The sequence below is a fragment of the Thermobia domestica genome, chromosome 7, assembly GCF_964235325.1.
Source record: "Thermobia domestica chromosome 7, izTheDome1.hap1.1, whole genome shotgun sequence".
NCBI lineage: Eukaryota > Metazoa > Arthropoda > Insecta > Zygentoma > Lepismatidae > Thermobia > Thermobia domestica.
Genome location: NC_137460.1, coordinates 37,998,581 through 38,025,683, shown reverse-complemented (window position 1 = coordinate 38,025,683; position 27,103 = coordinate 37,998,581). Strand labels below are relative to the sequence as shown.

Sequence of the window (27,103 nt, the reverse complement as noted above, 5' to 3'; positions counted from 1 at the left end):
AATAAAAGTTCACTTGTGTCACTTTTAATAAAAAAGTCTACCCGACAAAAAAAAATCTCGTGGGTGTAACATGCACCATAAAACGCTAGCATGGAATGTAGGTACCCCTGCATGTACATAATTACAAACGAACATTTCGACAATTTGGTGTAGAAATTATTTAATAACCCTTTTGGGATTTATGGTATATATATATATATGTATATATATACAGGGTCGGATCCAGGATTTTCTGAGGGGTGCATCAATAATTACCAGTACATTTGAAATGAATTGAAATTTTGTAACTGCCTTTAGGCATCTGTGGTGCGAATGAGGAAATGCCCTGGAAAAGCTGTCTGTTCTCGGTGAATCCTTTTCTTTCAACTGTTAGAAAATTGACTTAAACTATCGATTTTCAAAACTTCCCTTTGTTTTAAGTCCAAACGGAAACATGACAGCAGAAATTTTGGGAAAGTGTTGCTATTTTCACTGCTAGCTTCTCACCTTAGGTAGTGTATATTTACAACGAAGGGGGCTGATGCACGTGCATCTTTGCACCCCCGATATCCGGCTATATATGTATGTATATATATATATATATATATATATATATATATATATATATATATATATATATATATATATATATATATATATATATATATATATACCATACGTGTGTACGCTCATATAACATCTATTACTGCTGGATTTTCTTATTGTTCAGTCGTATAATGCATTGTGAAACAGGTCACATGTGTTTTGAGAAGGAGCTTGTCAAGTTGGTGAGGTCATGACATCATCTGTTTGCCCTTCAAAAGTACAGCGCGAAAGACTTATTATGTTCTTTCGCAAATGTTGTCTAAAAGGTTTTACGGGATTCAAGAACACATATATATGTCGGCGAACATGACCATCAGGCAGAGTACATGTGTTATGGCTCCTTTTCTCCTTTGTCTCTCCTCTTCCCTCTACAACTTTCTTAGCATTGTTTACTTTGAGTTAAAAGGAACTGGTCTTTAGTTAAAAATACCCTGTCTATATAAACACAACTTCCTCGAATTTCCCTTTTCAGGTATATGATACGGACAGGCGAATGGCACAGTTTGGAAGATTGCTTAATTCTGAAGAGGATGAGGTACGGACCGCTGAAGAGTATGATCCTAGAGTAAATAGTGATAATACAGTAGCTGCTTGACTGAAAGTCTAAAATTTATCTTAAAAATCCCAAAATCCCAAAAGGGATAATATAGACTAGAGATGGGAAAATAAACCTTTTATGCTCTATTCAAACTCATTGGAGCTCTGAAATTGAATGGTAGGAAGTTCAACGTTGATAAGACGAAGATTTATACGAGGCACATCCAGAAAATAAGTTTCCCACGCGTCCCATAGCTAGGAAACGGTATGTTGCCCGAAACGACTGCGTGTACGTGAGAGAGTAAGGTCCTAACATGGCGCATGCGCCAGCAGAACTTCCCGAATTCTCTCAGTAGCGTCGTGGCAGTGATTGAAGATTGGTGTTCCTATTCCAGCTCCCGCCACGTGTGAAGTGCGAGCAGTGATAAAGTTTTTGAATGCACAGGGCATAGCACCGATTGAAATCCATCGTCAGCTGTATCGTTGCAAAAATGTCAATGCTGACCCTGGGCGCCTTGCTTTGTGCTCTAGGATCAGTTGCTTCAACACAAAACTTCTTGATCAACAGGCACTCCGTGACAGTGGTGTGCAATAAAGAGCGAAAAATCTGCAGGAACTGCTTGCTCATGCCGTTAGGCCCATACACCTGGCACAGCTGACGATGGATTTCGATTGGTGCTATGCTCTGTGCATTCAAAAACTTTATCACTACTCGCACTTCACACGCGGCGGGAGCTGGAATAGGAACACCAATTTTCAATCACTGCCACGACGCTACTGAGAGAATTTAGGAAGTTCTGCTGGCGCAGGTGCCATGTTAGGACCTTACTCTTTCACGTACACGCAATCGTTTTGTGCAACATACGGTTTCCCAGCTATGGGACGCGTGGGAAACTCACTTTCTGGATGCGCCTCGTACATTAGTGGTATCAGGCTTGAAACTGTGAGGGTCTACGAAGGGTTTTTCGTAAATAAATCCTATCAGCCTTCTATAATTGAGAATGAATAATGTTAAAGAAAGAAGTAGGACAAGTAGGATCAAGAGGATTTATCCGTACATAGCGGGTATCCGCAGTTTATAGCGCATAATGTATCCTATAACGCTCGCTCCTGTGCCTCTGGCTGTATTTAAGAAAAGCATTAATGTAATTTGCATTTATTGCTTTTTGTAAACTTTAAGAAACAGAAGAATACATAAAACAGTTACAACAAGTTGAAACATGTACAACTGTACAAAACAGATTTTTAACAATAACAATGAAGTCCATTCCATTACAATTAATATGAATAGAATTATTACAATTTTGTTCCCTGTGTGGAACTTCATCGAAGTTCATTTGTGATTACTTAACATCAAATTAAACAAAACAATTATTTTTAATATGTTATTTCGTGTACAGTTATTCTTTTGACTACTATTAAAGTTTGATACAATGAGTTTTACCCTTTTGTAATAAATCATCCTTAACTAATTATTTATTAGATGTTACTGGAAAAGAAAGGGCATATAAGCAGTTGTTGAGACGCAAGGAAGATTTTCTCTGTTTTGTGTGTATCACGGATAATTCAGATTAATACATAGGTAACGTACACTTACTTTTTCAAGTATACAAAATATTCTAAATACATTGTAATTACAAGTAATATTTTGTGACTCACAAAAAAACATTTTATATTTTGTTTAAGACAAACACTTCGCTTGTTTGTTTAAAAACACTTTATTGATATTTCATGCTTCTAATTGCCAACTCATATTAGATTTCAGACCCAGAATAGTGCATACGTGAAAACTTGAACTATTTCTTTTAACCTGTGTCGCTGCGTTTAATATACGCGAAAACGACAGTTCTAATAGACGTTAAGTACCGTTGTGTTTAGATATATATTTAAAAGAAAACATAAGTATGTCCATTATGTTTCTACTATGCAACTACTTCTCTGGATGGTAACTTAGACATCTATTAGGAAACTGAAATGTCTATAATTAGAATGTCCACAAGGCTTATATAGTGCTCAATTTTTCTACGTTAAGAAAATATTGTTTAATACGTGAAGTTTAACATTTAAAAAAAATTCGAAAGAATGTGTTTAGTGAAGGTGAGAGTGTGTATTTGGTGAAAAAAGTGTGCATTTAGTGAAGAAAGAGCATGTATTTATTGAAAAAGAGTGTGCATTTACTGAATAAAGAAAGAGCATGTATTTAGTGAAAAAGAGTACGCATTTAGTGAAGAAAGAGCATGAATTTAGTGAAAAAGAGTGTGTATATAGTGAAGAAAGAGCATGAATTTAGTGAAAGAAAGACAATGTGTTTAGTGAAAGAAACGGTGTGTATTTGAAGGTCATTGTATTTATTTGTCCATGTCTATATGTTTCAATAAATATAAAAAATAAAACATTATTACTTTTTATTATTTAAACTAAAATGTTTACTTTTCTCAAAATATTTGAATTTTCACTATATACTTTAACATTTTACATAACTTCCTTTCTTCATGACAATGTTGATTATACAGTTACTAATTGCTTATACACTATTACATGAAGAGGAAATACGATTTTATTTCAATGCCTTCATCCTTAGCTTATGATACTTTTTTTTTATTACAATACATTAAATTATTGTTAAATTACCTTTATCATGAGAAGAAATTGTTTAGCGAAGTTGAGAGGTATAGTACCACCCCAAATGCTAAGCGATATCTCTCTCTCTACGGTTTCCATATAACACACATACATACACACACAGTCTTCAAGGAAAATAAAGTCTTTTGTTTGTTGTTTTGATAATTATTCAAAAGAGTTTTATAGTAGCTCTGTCCTTCTGTATATACTTACATAAGCTTACAAATTAACTGAGTGGGGTACCACAAAGAAAAGTTTAGACAAACGTAAAACATTATATACAAAATATATATATATATATATATATATATATATATATATATATATATATATATATATATATACTTTGAAGCATCTAAGCATTAGGGAGGTTTACTTTTTTAAATCTACTTTTCAAAACTTGGCAGCAATACGTAACAAAATGCATCGAAAACAATTCATTAGCTACCGTATCTAACTTTCGGGCTCTGTTCAAACTAGTTGTCAATAATGCATAATGTTTTTTTTTTTCTTCTTTGCTTAGAAATGAGAAACATACGAATACGTAAGCTTTGTATACCATTTTCTGTATTTCAAGTGAGCAAACAATCAGAAGAAGCCTAATCACTGTGAAATTAAAATACCGCTAATTTTACAGTAATTATGTGATATCTTCAAATAGATAAAAGATAATCAAAATGTGGAACAAGAGCGCGCTAGACAATAGTATTTTGCATGAGATACCGTTATCACGAGTCACCTAGTAGCTTTCCGTTTGCAGTCATTTATAAATGCGAAAATAAATGCCGCTTTTCAAAATGGCTGAAAATCGAAAGTAGATAAGTGAGTCGCGATAACAATACCTCATGTAAAATAATATTGTCTAACGAGCTCGTGTTCCACTTTTCGATTATATTTTATCTATTTGGAGATATCATATAATTACTGTAAAATTAGCGGTATTTTAATTTCACCGTGAATTTTATCATCTTTCAAAAATAATCACGATTGAAATGAATATGAAGGTAACTAATTTATAATTTAGAAAGCTCAAATATTTATTAATTTTGAAAGTCCTTTTTTCATTAAAAAAACTTAAAAATTAACTGATTTCTTTTCCGTTTGAACTGTTTTCCTAACGCGCATTGATGATACAGATTCTGCCGTGGTGGAACCTGCTGTAGCGGCTGTTGAAAATGCATCATCTGCATTTGCAGATAACAATGCACGCCTTCCACGTGGTGGTCGTGATTCCAGTTCTTCAAGCTCGGCTTCCAATTCGGCTAATCGTGCTCGAGATTTTTTAGCACGAGTCATCGCTGCACTTTCAAGATCTTCGTCTAAATCAAGTTTCAGTGCTGCTAATTTCTTCGTGGATTCTTGGGCCAGATCGTCAATATCTGGTGTCTTCAAAGTACGTCGTGGTTTACTGAAGAACGGATCCTCGTCCAGGTCGTTAGCAGGACTTCTACCGGACAACCGTGACTTTCTAGGTGAAATTGGTTCATCGAAGAAATTGTCGATTTCTGCTTGAATGTCTAACTTCCTTGGAGCTCTTCTTCGAGTGCTAACAGTTGATTCCAATGCTTCTTCGACTGCCTCGTTTCTTGCAGCTCTCGAAGCTCTCATTCGATTCAGAGTATCGTCAAATTCTGATTCTTCATTCACTAATATAGCTGCGGGAAGGACTTTACGAGTGGTGATTGTTGACTCCCCTGCATCAATTCTTGATCGACGATTCTCGAAAATGTTGTCGTATTCATCAAGAAGATTGGCGGCACGTTGTGAAGTTCTATCACCAATTGGTGAAATTTCATCTTCTATGAGACGCCTATTTCTTCGGAGGTCGTCGGAAATACGATCAGCTACGGATTGACCTCCTCCTGTACTGTTTGCGAATATAGAGTCTGATAGTCCTGACCTGCCGGTATGTTTACGATCTAAGTCGTCAACTACTGGTTTGTAATACCGTTCTCCTATGTTGTAGTTGCAGTCGTAGACCTTGGTACGGGGTCGACTAAGTAGCAATCTTCTTCGGTCAGACATGGTGAAAATAGTGTGTCTTCTGTGGAAAGATAACAAAAGAAGAAAAGAGGAGTTAATAGTTGCTCAATTTACATACTAAAAATAGAGAATTATACTACATAAGACTAAATTTCTATCTCATGTGAATAAAACTAAATTTATGTATTCTGTAATTAAGATAACTTAAAGATCTTCTATAAATAATGAAGAAATCTATAATTAATACAATTAGAGGAAGGAACAACTGTGAGTGAGTAAAAATGAACAATATAACCGACACAAATTAAATTCAAGGTTTTAGAAATAAAAACGAATGTTGTAATCAGAAATGCAAAAGCTCGAAAAAAATATATAGGGTGCGCAGTGGCTCAGTGGTAGAGTGCTTATTTCTGGTGTGTGGGGTCTCTGGTTCGATCCGCGGCTATGTAAATTTGTGGTGGAGAACATCGTGTCAGTGAGTTTTTTCGACTTCCGTTTCCTCCCACTTTCTCATTCCACCAATTGTCCTACCATCACTCACTTGGTTTAGTCATCGTCTCCCTTAGCCTAAAAGAATTGGAACGTTAAACTGGAAGATTTAATTTCATATTTCCTTGACTAAAAAATATTTGCACTTTTAAGTTGCAGATTGTATTTGTTGCTTGTTTTCTGCTAATAAAAAAATAACACAATAAATCATAACAGTGAGACACATGGAGTATTTCAAAACAACACCGACAGCGTTTAGGAGGTGATTCCTGACCCTAAGATGAAAAGTATAAACCAACCTGCGTGCACAAATATTTCCTTTCGGAGTTACAGGCTGCCGAAAACATGAAAAAATGAACTTTAAAGGTCCATAGCTCCGGAACTATGGGACTTACCGTAGTTGATTCAAGACTTCACTTAGGAACTAATATGTGCGCTATCCAAAATTACATGTTTCTGAATCCTAAGGTACTCACGCAACAATTTTTATAGAGTGAGTTTGGCGACGGGCATATAATTTGAAGTTCTCACAAACTACCTCTATAAAAATTGTTGCGGAAGTACCGTAGGATTCTGAAACATGGATATTTGGATAGGGCACATAGGGAACATACTTAGGGGACTTCCTAAGTGAAGTCTTGACCCAACTACGATAGGTCACATAGTTTTGGAGCTATCAACCTTTAAAGTTATTTTTCTTTTTCATGTTTTCGGCCGCTTATAAATCCGGAAGGAAGCAATTGTGCGCCCAGGTTGGTCTATACTTTTTGTCTTATCTTGGTATTAGGAATCATCTTCCAAACGTTGTCGGTGCTATTTTCAAACCCCCGGTATATTTACCAAGTTTTTGATATAATCGTTTAAGAAGATGTTAATTTCAAAGAAGAAAACATCGCACTTGACGCGAGTGCTAGTATCATAGTATTGAAGTTGATTGTCCGCACATAGACAGTCAGACACATTACTTAGTTATCACGTGAGCAATTTATCTTTTTTTCTGCTAAATAAAAGCGCTAAGAACAAGCCACGGTCAAAGTGGCAAATAAATTTGGCACTCGTCTTTGTTTTTATCTCTCCCTCTCTCTTTCTCTGTAACATTCTTTAACTTTTTTTTTTACCCACGCACACTTAGAGAAGACACCTGAACCGGTGATGAAACAGATCACGTGATGTGTTTTCTAAAAGAACTCAAACTCATGCAGATTCTTGGTCCGTGTGTAGAGTGAGGGTACGTGCCAGACAGAAAGAATCTCACTAGGGGAAATGAAAAAAACAAACTCTCATAGTTGCCAGCTCCTGATAGCATCTTGTCACAAATGAGAAATTCGTAAACATTACCTAAACCATTGAAACTATTACAATTCATTGGAAAGAAAAATAATAGTGCCTATCAAATAGTGTTGTTCACGAGAGAAAACGAGACGAGAAATAAGATTGTCTCGTCTCGCCTCGTCCCAGCTCGTAAATTTTGTAGAAGTCTTATATCGTTCCGATTCTTGTCTTTTCTCGTTTTGTACATTTATGTACAAAATTTATATTAATATTTTTTTCTTACTTTTACCCAGAAGCTATCAGAATCCTTCCGCGTCACGGAAGGACCGCGAAGGGTGTGATCTAACAATATTTGAATATATTTCTTTGAGTATTATTGGACTTGCATATCTTTAAACATTTGATAAATGCTCATCATTGTGGTCGTACAATTACTTTATCCATTTATATTTTTTATACTATGAATCATGTAACACAAAGGTAATATTTAATGAGATAAGTTTGAATTTAATGTCCCGTTCAGCAGCGAGGCTATATGAGACGTGATCCCTACTGATTAAGATGGAATCCGAATCACATGAGCTCCCGCCGGGAATTGAACCCAGGTCTCCCAGTGAAAAGCCTGTACGCTAACCGCTTAGCTATAAAGGAACTCAGTTAAAAGTAACGTTTAACATTTAAAACTTGAGTGAACTAGTATTGTTTACAAAAACGAGTGTCGAATTTAAAAATCAGCTTCTTGTCTTATAGGTAAACACTAGCAAGGAAAAGTTTAAGTATCGTAAGGGCAAAAAAAATCTGTTGAACATATTGCACTCGATTTGCTTTTATACTAAGAAATCTTTTAGTTTCTTTCTTTCTCTCTTTCATTATTTTCTTTAAAAAAGAAAATATAATTTAAAGGAAATAATTGAAAACGTTTTCCCTTCAAACTCTTGAAGCAATGACATTCAAAACGTATTACCAATTATTATATCAGTAACTTTGTACACTCAAAATATCCTTACTTAGTCGGTTAAGTTTTCTACAAAAGATTACACATCTCTTCGGTAATGAAATTTCTAATAGTGTGTATTTTGTACTATATTTCGTTTAGATGATTAGATGGTTATATTACTTAAAAAAAGAAAACAATCTAGAAATTTAAACAGAAATAATAACTAAAATATATCACTAATAACTGAATGCGTGCTTTCAATAAAAGTGTAAGTCATGGCAAATACAAGATATGTAATGTCACAATATTTTGGGAATAGACTACTTACATCAAAATAAGAAAAAAAAAGTTCATATGGAGTTGTGGTCGGAAGTGCATAGTGCCAAAAACGTTTAAAAAAACACACACACTTTAAAGGCAGTGGCGAAGCGTAATCTCACAAGTAGAGTAGGCCCGACAAACTAATAACATAAATAACATTTAATGTATCACAAAATGTTTAAAATTACAGTCAGAATTCTATTATCCTGATTGAGTTAAGCAAAAAAAAAAAAAAAAACTATCAAATCCAAGGATGTTATAAAATAGAGGATCTGCCCATGCAACAAAATCGTAAAGCCATACGTCACAGCTTTACCACATCTACTCTGCCCCACTCCGAGCCACTAAGATCACAATGTGTCGAGCAAACAATCACGGCGAAAACGAGAGTAGCCAATCAGACGTGCCAGCTCGGACGATGCTAGGTTGTTTTTAGGCTTCATATAGTTTATATGATAAAGCTACGTATGGACAGATCCTCTATTTTATAACATCCTTGATCAAATCTATTTATTTTAAAGAACTTTTTAGCTTTATATCTAACACTGTTTAAAGTTGAATTTATGTGCATGTATACATAGTAGTGTTGTTGTTTAATTTAACAAGAAAAAATGAATATATAAGCAAAAGTAGACGGAAAATAGTGTATTATTATTATTATTATTATTATTATTATTATTATTATTATTATTATTATTATTATTATTATTATTATTATTATTATTATTATTATTATTATTATTACTATTCAACAAATATTTCATCAGGAAAACTCGCAATATGTAATATTCCCATATATTCCCATTTAGCTCCACTACAAATATTTTGAAGTCCAGTTCATACTTTCTTCTGTCTGGGATTTGCGGGGGGGGGGGATGAGAAGAATTTCCTCCTCACTTACTATTTTCATTTCCAACATATTTGAAAATGGAGGGAAAGAAAAATAAAGTACATTCTTACAGTTAGCTGTCAACTTTCTAGGATAAGCGTTTGTTACCTGCATCTCTCACTTTAAAGTAAGTACAATACTGCATTTAATTAATGTATCACGTGATAAGGACTTCACTAGAAATGTTAATGCTCAGAAGGAACTTTATTTGTATAACACAAGATACCGATATTTAATATTGTATTCTATTGAGTGGTATATTTAAGGAGGTGGCTTACGGGATTAAGCACTAACCGAAATTTTATTGCAACTTTTTATTGTTTATATATATGTATATTACAGAAGTTTCACATTTCCAGGAATAAAGTTAGCAAAGCCCCTCCCGAAAGAAGCAAAGCCCCAGAAACAAAATCGTAAATACACCACTAAATCTATGAAATAGAAAACTAAACTAAAATTACACACAAATATTATTATTTTAGCCTGCAAAGTAGCGTTTGACAAATGTATACATATGTTTAATGTATCAGACTTATAGTCTACATGCTATTATGGACCAGGCCTCATGTAGGAAAGAAAAGAAAACAGCTATTCTGAATAACTCGTAAGGGTACACACCTAAATTAAACAAGTTATCACTAAAATAGAAATACAAAATTCTACATAGAAATTTATTATCCTGTGTTAAGGAAATCATTTTATAACATAGTAGCATTGAAAGGTGCCTTAAAACGCTTAAACTGAACTCCCAGAGGCGAGCCTTTGCACCTTCCCAACAATCCGTGCAATCCCGGCAATAATAGGTTCGCTCCCTGAGCAGCATAGCCCGTAAACCTCTCTAGCAAGCTGGTGAGGCTTAGACGGAAGAGACTCCGAGTGTTTCCAACCTACTATTTTGTTACCGAAAAAACGAAATGTTGAAGCATTGACTTTATTTTATAATAAATCAAAGATAAAGAAAATATACGATAGAAAACAGGGTAAGCCCGGCCTCAGAGCCTCATAATACGCTTCGCCACTGTTTTAAGGTCCATAGTTCCACTACTATAGAACCGATTGTAGACGTGTCAAAACATCATTGACGGACGAACTAGTATGTGAACTATCCAAATATCCATCTTTCAGAACCTCCGGTACTTACACAATCACTTTTAGAGAGGCTGTTTGGGAGTACTTGATCACTCTCCACCTACCTCTCTAAAAATTGGTGTGCAGGTACTGTAGCATTCTTAAACATGGATGTTTGGATAGTTCACATACCAGTTCCTCAGTGATGTCTTGACCCAACTACAACAGGTGCCACAGTAGTAAAGCTATGTTTTCGGCACCCTGTAACTCCGAAACTATTCACGTTTGAGCACAGGTCCATATGAACTTTCTTTCTTATTTTGATGTGAGGAATCTGTTCAAAAATATTGTGATTTTTGTTTTTGTCACACCCTATACGGTAGGTCCTATAGTTTTGGAGCTATGGATCTTTTAAGTTCAATTTTTCATGTTTTCGGCAGCCTATAACTCCGAAAGGAAGCATTTATGCACCCAGGTTGGTCTATACTTTTTGTCTTATCTTGGTGTCAGGCATCACCTCACAAACTTTGTCGGTGTTGTTTTGCACCACCCTGTATATTCATACAGAACATCCTTTTAAAAATATTTATTTTTCATTATTTTTCTTATTATTGTTCTCTATTTTTTTCGTAAAATAAAATTAGTCATTCTTCATTTTCTACCTCTAAACAAGAAACCAATAAACTGCTCGATAGTTAAAAGGACCACGTACTAGAAGTTTCAATTTCGTCCGGTAGGTATCAACTGGAGAATATTTCCTGCCACTAAGTGACAAATCTGTGAGTTCTACTAAATTTGAAAAAAAAAAAAAAAATCCCTTTCGTTTATTCAAAAACTTGCGATATCGCAAATTTTTAAAGTAAAATTAATTTTATCAATTATTTGCAAATTCTCATTGCTTATCATTAATAATTAACCTACGACACACCTGTTGCAGTAATTTTACGACAACAGTGTTGACAGGGTCCGCGTTTCTGTCAAAAAACACCCATTTTACGGACTTGCATTAAATAACCTTTTTATATGGCAATACTGCGTCAACCTTGTCACATTTGCGCACCAATGGATAAATATTAATGCATACTGTACATATACATAGAATTTTACCCACAGGAAATCAGTTTTCTGCAACTGATTAGTGATTTTCTTCATTTTGCGCATTTTTTTATTTTACACTCACGGTAATTTCTTTCGTTACTACACAAAAATGTTACAACCCACATAGAACAAGTACGTCCACGGGATGTCCGAGACTGAGCCCGCAACGGGCGACGGGACATCCCGGGATTATCCGAATGTGCTCCCGGGACATCCACAGGATTTCCTCGGGAGATCCAGATGTCCGTTAATATCCCGGGATACGGGATATTCAACGGGACCACGAATGGATGTCTATTGTTTTTTTCCTCGGACCTCCTGTCCCATCTGGAACGTCCCGTGGACATCCTACATGGGAATCCTTCAGGGATGTCTTCTCATTGTTCCGATATTCCCGGGAACCGAATGGGTTGATTGGGATCAAAATGAGACATCCCAGGAACGTAGTGTGGTATGTGGGAAGTTCCAACATTGGTCATGATCTCGAAAATATCTGTATAGAACATGCTTACATTTGTTTTAAGTCTCAGGTCTTTATCATTCTTAGATCAAAAAATATACGCAATCAAACTTTGGGTTGCGTAACTGTACTTACAATACAGTACTTACAGTATACTTATAGTATATAATAAGTATACTGTACTTACAATATATATATAACTATTTTTGTGACTATTTTTGTGACTTAATGACTCTTGAACCACCCGATCGATCTCGATCAAATTTTCAACATAGATGAGTTTCGGGCCTGGGATGGTTTTTATCATTTTATGTTGATAGTGCAACTTAGGGGAAAGGAAAGGGGGGAAATATGTAAAAATGATCGAAAATGACCGATATTAGTGCCGAATCTATAGTTTTCGGGATTTCTGAGATGAACAGTGACACGTCTGATGCTGTTTAAATCCAAATTCAGCCGCACAACTTCGGAAGGGAGAGGGGGAGATAAATATATAAAAATGATCCAAAATGACAGATACTAGTGTCGAATTCATAGCTTTCGGGGTCTCTGAGACGAACAGTGACACTTCTGATGACGTTTTAATCCTAATTGAGCCCTTTATATCCAAAATGAAACGTATCCTCTCCTTGGGAAGAGTGGATATTGTGCTATTATGGTATACACGTTAACATTACTTGACCATACTTTTTTTTTTAGTTCTTGAGTTTGTTGAAGTTTACTGTCCCTTTCCAGCACCGGGACTATGTGAAACGAAAACCTATGGTTTACGGTGGAAACCGAACTGTCGTAATGTATTTAGTGTACTCTTACCTGGAATCGAACGCCGGACCCTGTACAACTAAAGGCGGTGGCCCTTCTCACTTTTTTATTTCAAAAAAAAATCGCACCAAGTGGGACACTTGTCTCCAAGGTGTTTCAATTACTTTTTATTCAATATTCTACTCAGTGCACTACGACAAGGACAAGAGTACAGAAATTTCAAGGACATTTTAAAAACGCCAATGCTCTTGCGCCTCGTTTGACCCGAGACCACTCGGCTATTGTCACCGACAGTAGATTAGTGGCGAGGAGTTCTAGTTATTTGGGTCCAAAAAAATGTAAAAGTATAAATAAAACGTAAAGTGGAATAAAAAGTGAAAAACCTTCAAAATGTTCAAACTTGTTTCCTTACATTTTTATTTTTATTTTCATCTTGTGCCTGAAGTGATAATAAGCATGGCAGAAAGGAATATAAATCCCAATGTGCTATTGAATTCTTAACCAATGATTGTAATAAGGAAAATAATCAAAAAATTATTATTGGGTCAACGTAATATTGTTCTTATTATTTCTAATACACCAAAATCACTTGCGATAACTTACAATAAAAATGTACAAATTAATAAAGAGGTTTATAACTAAGAATTTATAAGTGGTCTCGGTATTCTCTATAAATTTCCCCTATCTGAATCTTCAAGTAAATTTGAAACTTATAACGGTTCTAGTAATTTTGTTGCCAAATTTCTAGAGATGGTTATTGTCCCATCTTTTGTGATTCTACAATATGATTAGTGGATAACAGAAAAAAGTATCCAAACCTGGAACACATATTAATCGATAGATCACGTTGAGTTCAACAAAATGTCATGAGAAAGTACAAATTTTCATGAGTAGTTTTTGAGAAAATTGATTTTTTTGTAAACCTAAAAAAAATAATGCAAACGATAACTATCTCTTCTCTTAATATGAAACCGGACAAGACTTTACTTTGGCTCGGACAATGACTTCAATCGGTTCTTATTGGTTCAGTCACTTGTTGGAACTGTTTGTGCCTGAATCACTTGTTGGAACTGTTTGTGCCTTTGATGCTGTCACGTAACATATAGTCTACTTTTCACACACAACTTTATTGATAGAAAAGGATTTACTTACGTTACGAAACATAGCTGAAGCGAAGGGGGTTAGAAGCCCCGCAGGGCTTGTTTTATTCCACCTTTATTCCCATTATAATACCACGTGACATTAAGTCACGATCAGGTGGAGCAACTTTAATGTGATTCCTAAACTGCTGTGGGAACCGGATCAAATGAATCGGTTGCAGTCACTGTCCGAGTTAAAGTGAAAATATGCCTGAAACTGATACTGAAGGACCACTCATTAAGCTTTTCGTAATGAGTATGACACCAGCCAAAGTTCCACTGTTGTGATTGAGATAGAACATAAAATCATAATTGACTCTTAAATAACTTTAATTTTTCAAACATTGACATCGATTGGTGAAAGTAACATAATGATATATACGAGCGAAATTATGATTAGCATTAAGAGGCTTCATCCCGGCGAAATTAAAATACCGCTAATTTTACAGTAATTGTGTGATATCTTCAAATAGATTAAAGATAATCGAAATGTGGAACAAGAGCGCCCTAGACAATATCATTTTACATGAGATACCGTTATCACGACTCACTTATCTGCTTTCGATTTCGAGCCATTTTAGAAATAGGCATTTATTTTCGCGTTTCGAAACGGCTGGTAACGGAAAGCCACTAGGTGACTTGTGATAACGGTACCTCAAGCACAATAATATTGTCTAGGGCGCTCTTGTTCCACATTTCAATTATCTTTTATCTATTTGAAGATATCACATAATTACTGTAAAATTAGCGGTATTTTAATTTCGCCTGGATGAGGCCTCTTAACACTTTGATTCTTGTTTTAATGTCCAAAGATGAGACATATATTAATCCATTAAGGATATCAAGTTAAATAAAATAACATGCTTCAAAGTAAATGCTGATGTATTATTTTCGAGAAATTAAAAAAATGAAGTAATTTTGAGGTGCTAAAAGATATGTCTTTTTGCCAATAATAAATTGATACTTCATCGATGACCTGCCTGGTGCTAATAGATTTCGCTCCGTACGCTATCGTTTTGCTGCCTAACGCGAATAGGGGTCGTTACTTGAATTTTCCTGTGGTAAAACTATGCAGGCTCTACAGCAATATCGCATTCTATCGCGTTATCCGCACAAATTATAACTTCAGTAATCATTTAATTGGCATTATTGCTTTCATACAATATTCATATAGATGATTTGCGGGTCGCTTCTTTAGATATTTCTAATCTTCGTCAACAGGGGACAGTCAAAGTTAGAAGCTTTATCTCCTACGTTCCGCGAAAGTTCTTTTTCCATTTTCTTTTTATTTGTGGTTTCTTGCTCTGTAGGAAAATATTTCAACAAAACTGTTGGTAATTACTGAGAGTATTCTTATGATATTTTACCATAATAGGGCAATGCTGCTCAGTAGCTACAGATAAGACCTAGTTTTTGGCAATGTTGCTTTGAAATAAACATCCTGTATTTTGTAACCAAAGTACAAAAATACTTTAAAAATTACGAAATTATGATCAGGAAGACATGGTTCAACCATAAAAGCAAACTAAATATTTTAATGGTAAAGCTATGAATGCTTGTCAATTAAAGGATTAAAACTACTAGTGATAATAAAAATTGTATAAAAATAAGAAATTACAATCACATATTTGTTTTACTATTTAGTTTTAATTAGGCCTATCTCATTATAGCATCCGGCCAGTTTGATTGATAGCTTATACGGTACATATTTGTAATGAACTCACTAGAAGTAAAAAATATAAAACTCACAATAATGTTAATCTAAACCTCACAAGAAAAAAATCTTATATTTTAGTATTAATCTTCAAATAACAGAACTTTTAAAACAAGGTGAGAAACGTATACTTCAGAACTAAAAATATTTTCCTTGACCCCAAAAACTTCAAGGAGACCAAAAGCAAGCTCGTCCCAGAACATACTTGAAAAGTAGGTCACTAGAGAAGTACACTCTAGGTTAACAGATGAGATCTAACGAACTGTAGAATTTTCATTTCATATATAGTAAGGATTGAATGAAATAATGATTCGGGAATTCTTCCTCCTGTGTTCACTAGATCATAATTTCCCAACTGGTGAGTCGCGCAACCTCATGTGGTGTCTAGGGATATAATTTAAAAGTAAATTTATGCTATTCATAAAGCTTATAAGTAATATATGCGGAACTTATTTATATCACCGCTAGGAGAAATCAAAACAACAATAGATACAATATGCTATATCACCACTAGGAGAAATCAAAACAATAGATACAATATGCTATATCACCACTAGGAGAAATCAAAACAACAATAGACACAATATACTACATCACCACTAGGAGAAATCAAAACAACAATAGATACAATATGCTATATCACCACTAGGAGAAATCAAAACAACAATAGATACAATATACTATATCGCCACTAGGAGAAATCAAAACAACAATAGATACAATATACTATATCACCACTAGGAGAAATCAAAACAACAATAGACACAATATACTACATCACCACTAGGAGAAATCAAAACAACAATAGATACAATATGCTATATCACCACTAGGAGAAATCAAAACAACAATAGATACAATATACTATATCGCCACTAGGAGAAATCAAAACAACAATAGATACAGTATAATATATCACCACTAGGAGAAATCAAAACAACAATAGATACAGTATAATATATCATCACTAGGAGAAATCAAAACAACAATAGATACAATACGCTACTTAAAACGTTTTTTTTATTTACAATACATATAAGAACATCATTGAGGCATTAACAACGTTACTACTCTTGATGAAGTGTAACGTTGAATTACTTTTTAAAAAGTTTGTTTTACCTAAATCTCTCTCATATATTTAGTCTGTCTGTCCATGTGTCCATCCGGAAGATCCAAAAATCTCAAATATTACTTAATGGATCATCGTCCATTTTGACCAAAATTTAAAGGGTCAAAAGTTAGGACTAGAATTAGTTGATCAAAAATTGGTGTTCTTTTTTTGATTTGATTTTGAGTTTAGCGTTCCTTTCAGTAGCGAGGCTATATGAAACGTGGACCTACAGCTCAAAGTAGGATCCGAATACATGAGCTCTCGTCTAGAATCGAACCCAGGTCTCCCACGGCAAAGACACTTACACTAACCATGTAGCTACGAGGGAGCACTTCGGTTCTCTTTGTTTTCCTATGGGATAGCACACTAATGGTCTTAGTAAATTCCCCTTGTACATTATGCAACACGCACAGCTTAACTCTTAATATGGTTGCCTATACACCTGGCATTAGTTTTCCATTTTTAAGGAGATTGGTCTACTAAATACTCCTTTATACATTTTTCAATTTTCACTTCGTGTACACTTGACAAACCAAATTTCTTCACGTTGTGTACACTGTGATACCGTCACTTATTTTCTTAGACAAGCAGATATAGCTATAAGGATTCCAAACTTGTACTCGATTGGGTTTATTGGATAAAATTAGCAGATCAAATCATTAAAATTATGTAACGACACTATTCAGATGTATAGCGTTTACTCAATCACGAATATCTTGGTCTTCAGCGAATTTTTAAACCAGTCTTTGTTCTTTTCATTCATTCGATTTGACTTGCTTTAACCCTCCGTACGCCATTGCACGTTAACACTGTACCAAAAATAAAATATCTATAACTAAAATTGTTCTTTTCTTGCAGAAAAAAGTATATAATATTCTACTATATTTTGTACTAAAAACAAAGTAAAATAATTAAAACTACAAACAAAACAAGTATTAAGTATGTAACCAAGTGGGGAATTTAGAAGGTAAAAACTGGTGGGGGGCAGCCAGAACTTAGGCTATGATACCTATATCATGAGTTTGCTATAAATTTTCAAAAATGTATAAATAATAGCTTAAATTATTTTTGTCACTCAAAAAACTGAGAGGGTCTAGGCCCCCGGTTCCATACTAGATCCGCCACTGATACAATCATTTTTGTTACATACTTCGCTAGTTCTTGATCAATGCCATTTTCAGATAACTCACATGCCATACTGTTTGCTTTCGACACAAAGCAAAACACCATGTGATTTCTAATCTACCATTTCTACTGAAGAATTGCGACTCTCCTCGTTTCTACTACAATACGAGTGTATTTTATTAACAAACAAGGTTATCTATACCCAGCCACAATGGAAATAACATTATTTATATTATGGCGGTAAGTTACCGCAAGGAAGGGATACTTTATGTGCACTACAAAAACTTTTTCTAAAACAATGAGTTGTACTTTAAAGAAATTAAATATTGAACGCCAGAAAATAAAATTTACAATATTTTTTCGCACAACACTAAGTAAAACGTCCATAAAAATTATTCTCTAACAAAAAGTGTGGATATTTTTAACCCCTCGCTTTGTATATGAAGCAACGGCGTCATTTAAGGAGTGCAGGAGACAATTACCCACCTGTCCTGAGTTTGAGAAACATGCTCTGTAAAAAATTGAATACTAATATACTAACTAAAAACATGAAACTATTATGTCGGTGGACAATCCTGTCTAATTCCCGCCCCCCCCCCGGTGGCTACTAGCATGTAGAGTAATATCATCGTGATTAACTATTTTTCAGTGGCTAATTATTACATCATAGTGACTAACTATAATCTTATCATGCCATGGCTTCCTTACCGGGAATCGAATCGCGGCAGCAAGGCCTAGTGGCGCGGTCCTGTAATCTAGCTCTTGGAGGCGAGAGAGTGTGATGGGGAACAGGCATGCACCCAGAAATTTTTGTTGGGGGATCCAAGTTTTGGGGGGGTCCAATACTTTAAGCCACTACGCCTATATAGTATTGAACGGGTATTATTCTGCACCCGAAGTGAGGATAAGTAATTGTAAAATACTTCTACCTATATTTTCAGAAAACAAAATAATAGAACTAGATGGTTTTTATAAGAGAAAGAATACAGATGAAGTACAAGATCAAATTTTCCTGCTATATCATTTCCATGTTAAACAAGTACAGTTTTATTAAAATGCATACAAATGTATGTTGACTTAGGAAGTTTTGTGGGAGTCCGTGTCCGGTTTATCGTCCGTGGGCCCACCCCTGATGGAGAATGACTAATACTGTAAGAGTTGATCCTGTATGTGATGGTTTACTCACTCACCAGGTACACCAGATTTAAGCCCCGTCGTGGTTCGCATCCACATTAATAGTAGTTTTGATTCTTCATAGCCTCGACGTTGCAGAATGACCTAAAGACACTCGATTATCCGTGTCTGACATTTAAGGATGGATATCAACCGATACCCAATTCTTACCTCCCTTAAGCCATGTTTTTGTTCAAAATTTGTCACTTTTCTGTGATTTACGTATGTTTTCTATAAATGTATCTATTTAAACACTATAACTCTATTATATGTGTTAAAGAGGTAGGTATAGATAATGATGGATAGACCGCATAGAGGGGGATGTAAAGAAGTTATGAGTTAGGGGCTGAAAAAGAAAAATAGAGAATAGAGAAGAATTATGGAAGCTGGTTAGGGAGACCAAGGTCCTCCAAAGGCTGTAACGCCGACCAGTAATTAAGTCAGTAAGTGTAACTCATATTCACAATTTCTATTTTCTTCTTTATTACTGTTTTCCCCTTCTCTTACATGATATTAGTACCTACAATTCTGAAAACATTGAATGAAAGATAACTTAGTTAAAATTAAAGCTTAAAAGTTAAGGATTGTTTTACGTTATTATATCCCATTAATTACCCTAGTGTGTACTGTCATTTTGGTAATGTTAAATAAAGGGCTTGAAGGGGTATATTTTAGAGTCAATTTCACTTTAATAGTAGAGTGTGTTGTGGTGTGTTTTTCACAAGGGCGCCGATCATGGGGGGCCGAAAGGTCCCGGGCCCCCAAAAGCTCATGTGGGCCCCCTATTGTATTTGTGAATATACAATATTTAACATAATTTGAGTGCAATTTGTCTTAAAATCTTCATATATATACCTTCTGCATATGAATGGGCCCCCCAAATTTACAGAGAAATCGGCGCCCTTGGCTTTTGAACCTGTTATCGGTGGTCACGAGTGCCATATACATACTGATCAATTTAATAGAAACACCTCAACTTAGAAACACGTGAGATAACTGGATTGGCAAAAGTCAGGTGGTGACCGTAGCACTACATTGTTATTGGTGGTATTAGGACAACCACTGTAGTACGTGAGAGTCAATAGAACGGCAGCATGCAGTAAAAGTAAGATATCCATAATTACGTTCTTCCACAGGAACACATGAGGAACCGATTTTTGATTGGCTCAATAGAATGAATCATCTCGAGCAACGAACTCGATTCCTTACGTTTGAAGATGGCACTGGTGGCTCAGTGGTAGCGCGCTTACCTGGTTCGATCCCTGGTCAAGTAAATTTGTGCTGGCCAACTTCGTGTCAGCGGGTTTTCTCGGGATACTCCCGTTTCTTCCGACTTACTTATTCCACAAATTCTTCCATTATCATTCACTTGCTTTAATCATCTGTCTCCCTTAGCCTACAAGGGCACAATCATAGGACGTTAAACTGAAATATTTTATCTCATTTCATTTTCCTAACTTTTGATCCTCTTCATCCTTGCCAAAATTGATGGCGATCTATCTAGTAATTCTTGAGTTTTTGTCTTCCGAACGGACACACGGACAGAGTAAATATTTAAAAAAGAAGTTTTGGTAAACTACACCTCTTGAAAAATGGTGCTAAATCTAATGAGTTGGAAACACTGAAGGAAATAACGAATTGTATCTATACTTAGCTTACATGTATTTGTGAAACGATTCTCTACAACAAAACTACTTCGAGAGAAGAGAGAGAGAGGAGAGTGCGAGAGAGAGAGAGAGAGAAAGCAAAGCCCAGAAAACAAGAATTCAGCACGCCTGCAAATGTGTTTGTGCTAAAGCGAGTGTTTGCTGTAAAATTAAGCGATTGGCTATCAAAACGATATCTACACTTAGTTCCAGCCGTAAAAAGAGAAGAAAGAATAGCCAAATCGAAAAATAGTCTTTGAAAACTTCGATCATTCGTTTTTCATATATACATATAATTCTTTCAATAACCTGTGATTTCAAAGTTAGAAAAGAAAGAAAAGAAAAAAGAAAGAAACTGTTTTTAACTGGTAAGGTCACCTCGGGTAAGAAGAGAAAAAATACAACCCAAAAAAAAAAAATCTGCCCGCCTACAATACAAACAAATATTTGAAACCCCGCCAAAAGAAACATTCACTCTCCCATCATTGATTGCCTTATCTGTTCATGCTGTCAACATGAGCATACTGTTACGAGGGTTGATCAATAAATCCTGAAGTAATTTTCTTTCCATTTTTTTTTTTTTTTTTTTTAGAAAGAAATCTTCCGCAAATTTAATGTGGTATATTTCAACAAGGTCATTTCTGATGCTAGTGGTCCCTACGTTCATCCCAGACCATTTGAGTTCGTGGTGGACATCATCTTGTTCGTGGGTTCATGGTGGACATCATCTTGTGTTTCACGAAGTTCTCCTGTGTTCTCATTCCATCAATTAAAATTAGACGCATTCCCTCCCAGAGATCAAATGATCCTTGGAACATTTCATTTCACGATTTCGCTTTTTTTTTTTTTTTAAAGAAGGTATTAACATTTTACACGTTACTGGTGGTAACAAGAAGTAAATTCAAGTCATTGTTTTGTGATTTTATCACCTACATGACTTGCAAATTATATTTTCTCTTTCCACGGCAATATATATATATATATATATATATATATATATATATATATATATATATATATATATATATATATTATACAAATGCTGTGTTAAGGAAAGATGCTGATGATGTAAATACATATAAAAGGGGATTATAAGAGAACAATAGAGAGCAATGGAGACGTTATTAAACGGTTAAAGGGCCATAGGTTTGAAAGTAAGTTAAGAGAAAACTAAATATTACATGAGAGTTCGCTGGGATCGTATTAGTCTGCTGCAAATTATGGATAGTCAAAATATCAAATAATACTTTTGACAAGTGGATAGTTTCAAATATCTAGAATCAATATTAACAGACCAAAACCATATGCACGAAGACATTGAAAACAGGAAATTCGTGTTATTATTTAGTTCAATCCCTTTTGTCGTTGCAAATTCTGTCGAGAAAATTGAAGCTTCAAGTATATAAAAAATCGATAATCATGCCTGTTGTGGTGTATGATTGCGAAACATTGTCTCCTTACTCTTGAGGGAAGAACATAGACTAAAAGCATTTAAGAACAAGATCCTGAGACGAATATTCGGACCCAAAATGAATGAGAATGGGGAATGGTGGAAACTTCATAACGAGAAACTACATAATTTATATCATTTACCAAACATTCTTAGGATCATCAAATTTAGAAGGCTCAGGTGGGTAGGTCATGTAGCAAGAATAGAAGAAAGAAGGAACGCTTTCAAAGTTTTAACTGCAAGTTCAATCGGAAAACGACATTACGAAAACCTAATCGCAGATGGGAGGACAATATTACGATGGATCTCCAGAAATAAGAATACAAAATAGAAACTAGATCCAGTTGGCTAAGGATAGAAATCAGTGGAGAGGTTTTAGTGGAGGTAGAAATAATTGGTGATAGAAATCAGTGGAGTGTTGGCACTTTAATGATTTTATTATACATATTAAAATATTAGTTTTATTTTACATGTATTTTCCATCTTTTTGCTCGAGTACTATTTTCAAAACGTGGGCGTTCAATGAGTAACTTATAGTATTGACCACAGATACTTGAGGAGAGCATCAAGAGTTGCATGTAATCTACGATAGATTTTTTTTAGGTCGATAGCCTATGACGTCATAGTTTGCTTCCAACACTTCTAATAAACTAGACCAATAGATAGAAGGAGAACATGAAAGTCCAGCCATTGGTAAGTCAGTGTTGATAAGCAAACAAGGGGATTAACAGCCTTAGGATTTGCAAATACATAAGTCCATAACTTCTCGTATACTGCCAACACTTATCTACACATTTACCCGTCTCATTCTTTCCCCTCCCTGATTCTATCTGTTTCTCTCTATCTATGCTCCGATCGTAAACATGTGTTCTGATGTCAACACTGGTCGATTGGCATTTCGCTTCCCACGTGCATGCCTTTTAGAAGAAACGATAAATAAAAGGGAATTATCAGGAAATCATTGGAGGACTAGAATGTAGGAAAAAATTAGAGAAAATCCAGGGAAAGACAATGTTGCCCATCATAATATTCTCATGACCTGTGTCCGAATTAGAGATTCTCGCACCAGAGATGAACGCTCTACCAATGAGCCATTCAAAAAAGTTGGAATACAGTGAGGAAGGAAAGCTTATGTGCTTAAATTATGTTATAAGTATCAACTAATTACTCTATTGAGATTAAGAAAAATCAAAAGTTTATCGCTGTAGAAAGTGAAGATCGCCAGATCATTCCACTCTTAGCTAAATCACTTTCTTAACATCTAGTATTATATTATCCTCCCATCTTCTTTTGAGCCTATCTAAAAGTCTTTTCCCAGAAAATTTTCAACTTAACACTCTCATATATACTGTATTATGTCCCGTCTTAGTGATATAGGATGGGCCAAAAAATTCAAAATTTTGTTTTCAAATCGTAATACCGCGGCAAAGTTGCGTAATTGAGAAGACTAAAAAAGAGTAACAAAAAAATAATAAAATAAAATCGGTTTATATGTTTTGGTCGCGCACGTGTTCTAAAGTTTGCCGAAATTTCGAAAAAAATCACATTTTTTCGATAATTTGTAACATTTTGAAATTAGCCTCTTTCCGAATGTAATAGCTTAAAATTCTTATGTATTAGAACCACAGAAAACATTGTTTGAATATTACATAGCTACTAACAAAGGAATGACGTGAATATGAATGAATCAATCAAATTTTGTTGCAACGACTATTTGCCTCAAGACTTCATTTTCGAAAGCCATAATTCTGTGTATAGACTTGCTAGTTGAGGATCAATATTAACATACATATAACATGAAAATAATAAGACATTTGACATGAAAAGTATGAAACACTTAACTTTCATATAATTTTAAATCTCTTTGATATTAATCGCAAAGATAAAATGTTTTGTAAGAGCACTGGCACACATTTCCTGGTATTAATCTTCTTTTAACATTGTTCTTATTCTTTCGTTAATTTTCTTTATTTAGTACAATTACGTCTTTGAATTTAAATATGTTTGTCTTTTCTCCTCTATTGATTACAAGAATTTTTTGTGTATTCTAGTCGCAGATTTAACGTGGGGTCGTGGGGCCTAGGCCCCCCAGTTTTTTGAGTGAAAAATAAGTTAAGCTATTATTTAATATTTTTTTGAAAGTTTAGACTAAGCTCATGATATGCCTATCATAATTTGGGTTCTGGCTACCGCAACTCCCCCCCCCTCCCATTTTTACTTTCTAGATCCACCACTGATTTATTCTGCAAATACAGTTTTGAGTTAAACTCCTAGACTGAATTTTATACACAACATCAGGGAAATATGCAGCTTCCTTGCACTAACTTTGTGTCATTTAATAATTCAATTCCTTCCCCATCTTCATCCTCCATATATGACAAACTGATTAAGTTTCAATTTAATTTAATTAAGTCTTCTGATGGTATCTTTAATATTTCCTAAGTACCTTAGCAACACAGACAATTGGCTTAACAGTGGGAAATAGTTGGATATCCCAACTGCTAACCTTGAGCCGACGTTGTAATTGGTCAATTTGTCGAAAATTTGCCAACCAACTTAAATGCCAACATAACCTCTACAATAGAAATAAAATTACATTTGGAAGTACCAGGTTGAAATTGTTGGACAAATGACGGCAAAATGTTGGTTGGCCAACATATACTTCGAACCATATTTGACCAACACTATTTTACAAGTCCATTTTATTTATTTATTATTAGATTTTTTGCAATAATTTCCAACCATTATCCTACATTGGACCAACAAAGTACTCTGGTAGCACACGTGCTCTAAAGTAAAATTTAAAAAATAATTTGGATTTGGGGCTCATTCCGTTGTGGTTTGCGTCAAAGCAACGCAAAATTTGCGTTTTAATTTGTGATAGACGGCATTGCAGTTATAATTGATTGCTTGTTTCTTGTTTGGCTAGCGTTGCAATCCCCGAATTTGCGAATACTGATACGGAATGAGACCATATATGTTCTGTTTCAGATTGATATAACTATTGCAAGAACAATGCAAATTGCTTTCCATTCATAGATCACTGGTAGTTTACTGATTAATATATGCATTAATTCAGGGATGCACCACGGGGGGTCCACCGGGTTCGGACCCCCCCAATTACTAACTCAACATACATTTGTACACCTTCTCAATAAAACTATTACTTGTTTAGCATTGAAATGATTGACGTAGCACGAAAATTCTATAATTATTTTTTCTGAAAATCTAGGTGGAAGTATTTTACAATTACTTATCGTCTTTTCGGGTGCAGAATAATATCCGTTCAATACTACATAGACGTAGTGGCTTGTAGTATTGGACCCCCCAAAACTTGGGCGCCCCCCTCAACATTTTGGGGGGGGGGGTGCGCCTGCATCTATTAGCCTTACAATCTTTTGCTGAAGAATTCCAATTTCTTCAAAGATACGAATGTTATTTCTTTATTATACCAAGACCTATACCAAGGTTATGAACAGTTTGGGAATTATATGGCTGGAATCCCGATTCATTCCTATTGCCAAACATGAATATTTTGATTCTTTCGTTTGAAAGAAAACGCGGAAAAAAGTTAAGTTGTGAAGTATATAATTGTTCCATTTTCCGCTATAATATACGCCTGATATTTGTTTATTGCAGCAAAATAGCTTGAAGTCAAGGTTTGATCTAAACAGAGCACTTTTCAGAAACCAACAACTAAAGTTTATCAACCTTTACAAACCACAAAACAACCACGCCAAGTACCAAATTGGTCTGTTTCTAAAATGGCAGCAGCTAAGAATTCCTGGCTATTTTTCGCCAAGCACACACGCTTCTTTAGTCACTAGATAAGATGGATTTAACTTAAAGATTTTGTCCGTCCAGTTGTCACTAAATTCAATTTATTGTATGTTCTACCGTATCTCGTTTGTTGTGCACTAGCGAAAAATAAAGACAAAACGCCAGTTGCAGTACAAGTTTGATAAGAGAGACGTTAGTTCATTTAGACGTTCTTACAAGCCGTAACATGTGATACGACAACCTCCTAATGCTAATCTTATTTGTTGGCTGTGTTTAGTTACTTTTGTTGTTGTATTACATTACAATTTATACCTTAAATCCGTGATTAATGCGTAAAGCAAGACCGGACCGGATTTCTATATAATCTTTCTTGTTCAACGTTTTGTTGTATTTGTGAGTGTTTCCATAAATAGACTTTTTTCCGTAACATTTTTTGTCTCCTCTCCCCCTCCCCTTCTCTCCGCCTATACATATATGTACTGTATCTATCTTTATATATAAAGTATATAAATACATCATCACATATAGAACATACCTGAAATTTAGGAAGAGTTTCCTCTTTAAAAGAGTTTCGGTCTGAACAACACGAAATCGATGGCTATACTTCAGTAACTCGGTTTTCTAACTAACACAAAAGCTTCACATTTCTTCCGGCGGGACGTTTTGGAGGGACCCCCATAAGCCGAGCGAGAGAGAGAAAGGGCGGGACGCAAAGGGGGGCGGACCAAAGCTATTTGAGTGAATAGAACTGTACGCCTTTCTCCACATACGTTTCACGTCTTCCCCCTTTCGTCGTCAACCAACCTTCTCGTCCCTTTCCCCCGCTCAAAAATACACACTCACACATCCAAAGATTTTTTTTCTTTCGTCTTTCCTCTCTGCCTTTTCTCAGCATCCCTGGCTTTGCTCTTGAGTTCTCCTTGATGGTGAATACGTTTATAC

The 27,103-nt window shown here is 35.1% G+C and overlaps 1 protein-coding gene across 2 annotated transcripts in view; it reads right to left on the bottom strand.

The window, feature by feature from the left end:
• Positions 1 to 4,078: 4,078 nt before the first annotated feature.
• Positions 4,079 to 27,103, bottom strand: part of LOC145690012 (uncharacterized) — a 44,711-nt gene continuing 21,686 nt past the window's right edge. Inside the window, exons 1-2 of one of the 2 annotated variants that reach the window (XM_081764490.1) lie at positions 26,697 to 26,899; positions 4,080 to 5,788 (exon numbers count right to left, since the gene is read on the bottom strand). In XM_081764490.1, the coding sequence (XP_081620616.1) occupies positions 4,819 to 5,769 (951 nt within the window). In that variant the 5' untranslated portion in view covers positions 5,770 to 5,788; positions 26,697 to 26,899 and the 3' untranslated portion in view covers positions 4,080 to 4,818. Of the gene's footprint in view, positions 5,789 to 26,696; positions 26,900 to 27,103 lie in introns of those variants that run through there. The other variant, XM_081764492.1, reaches the window with a different exon arrangement.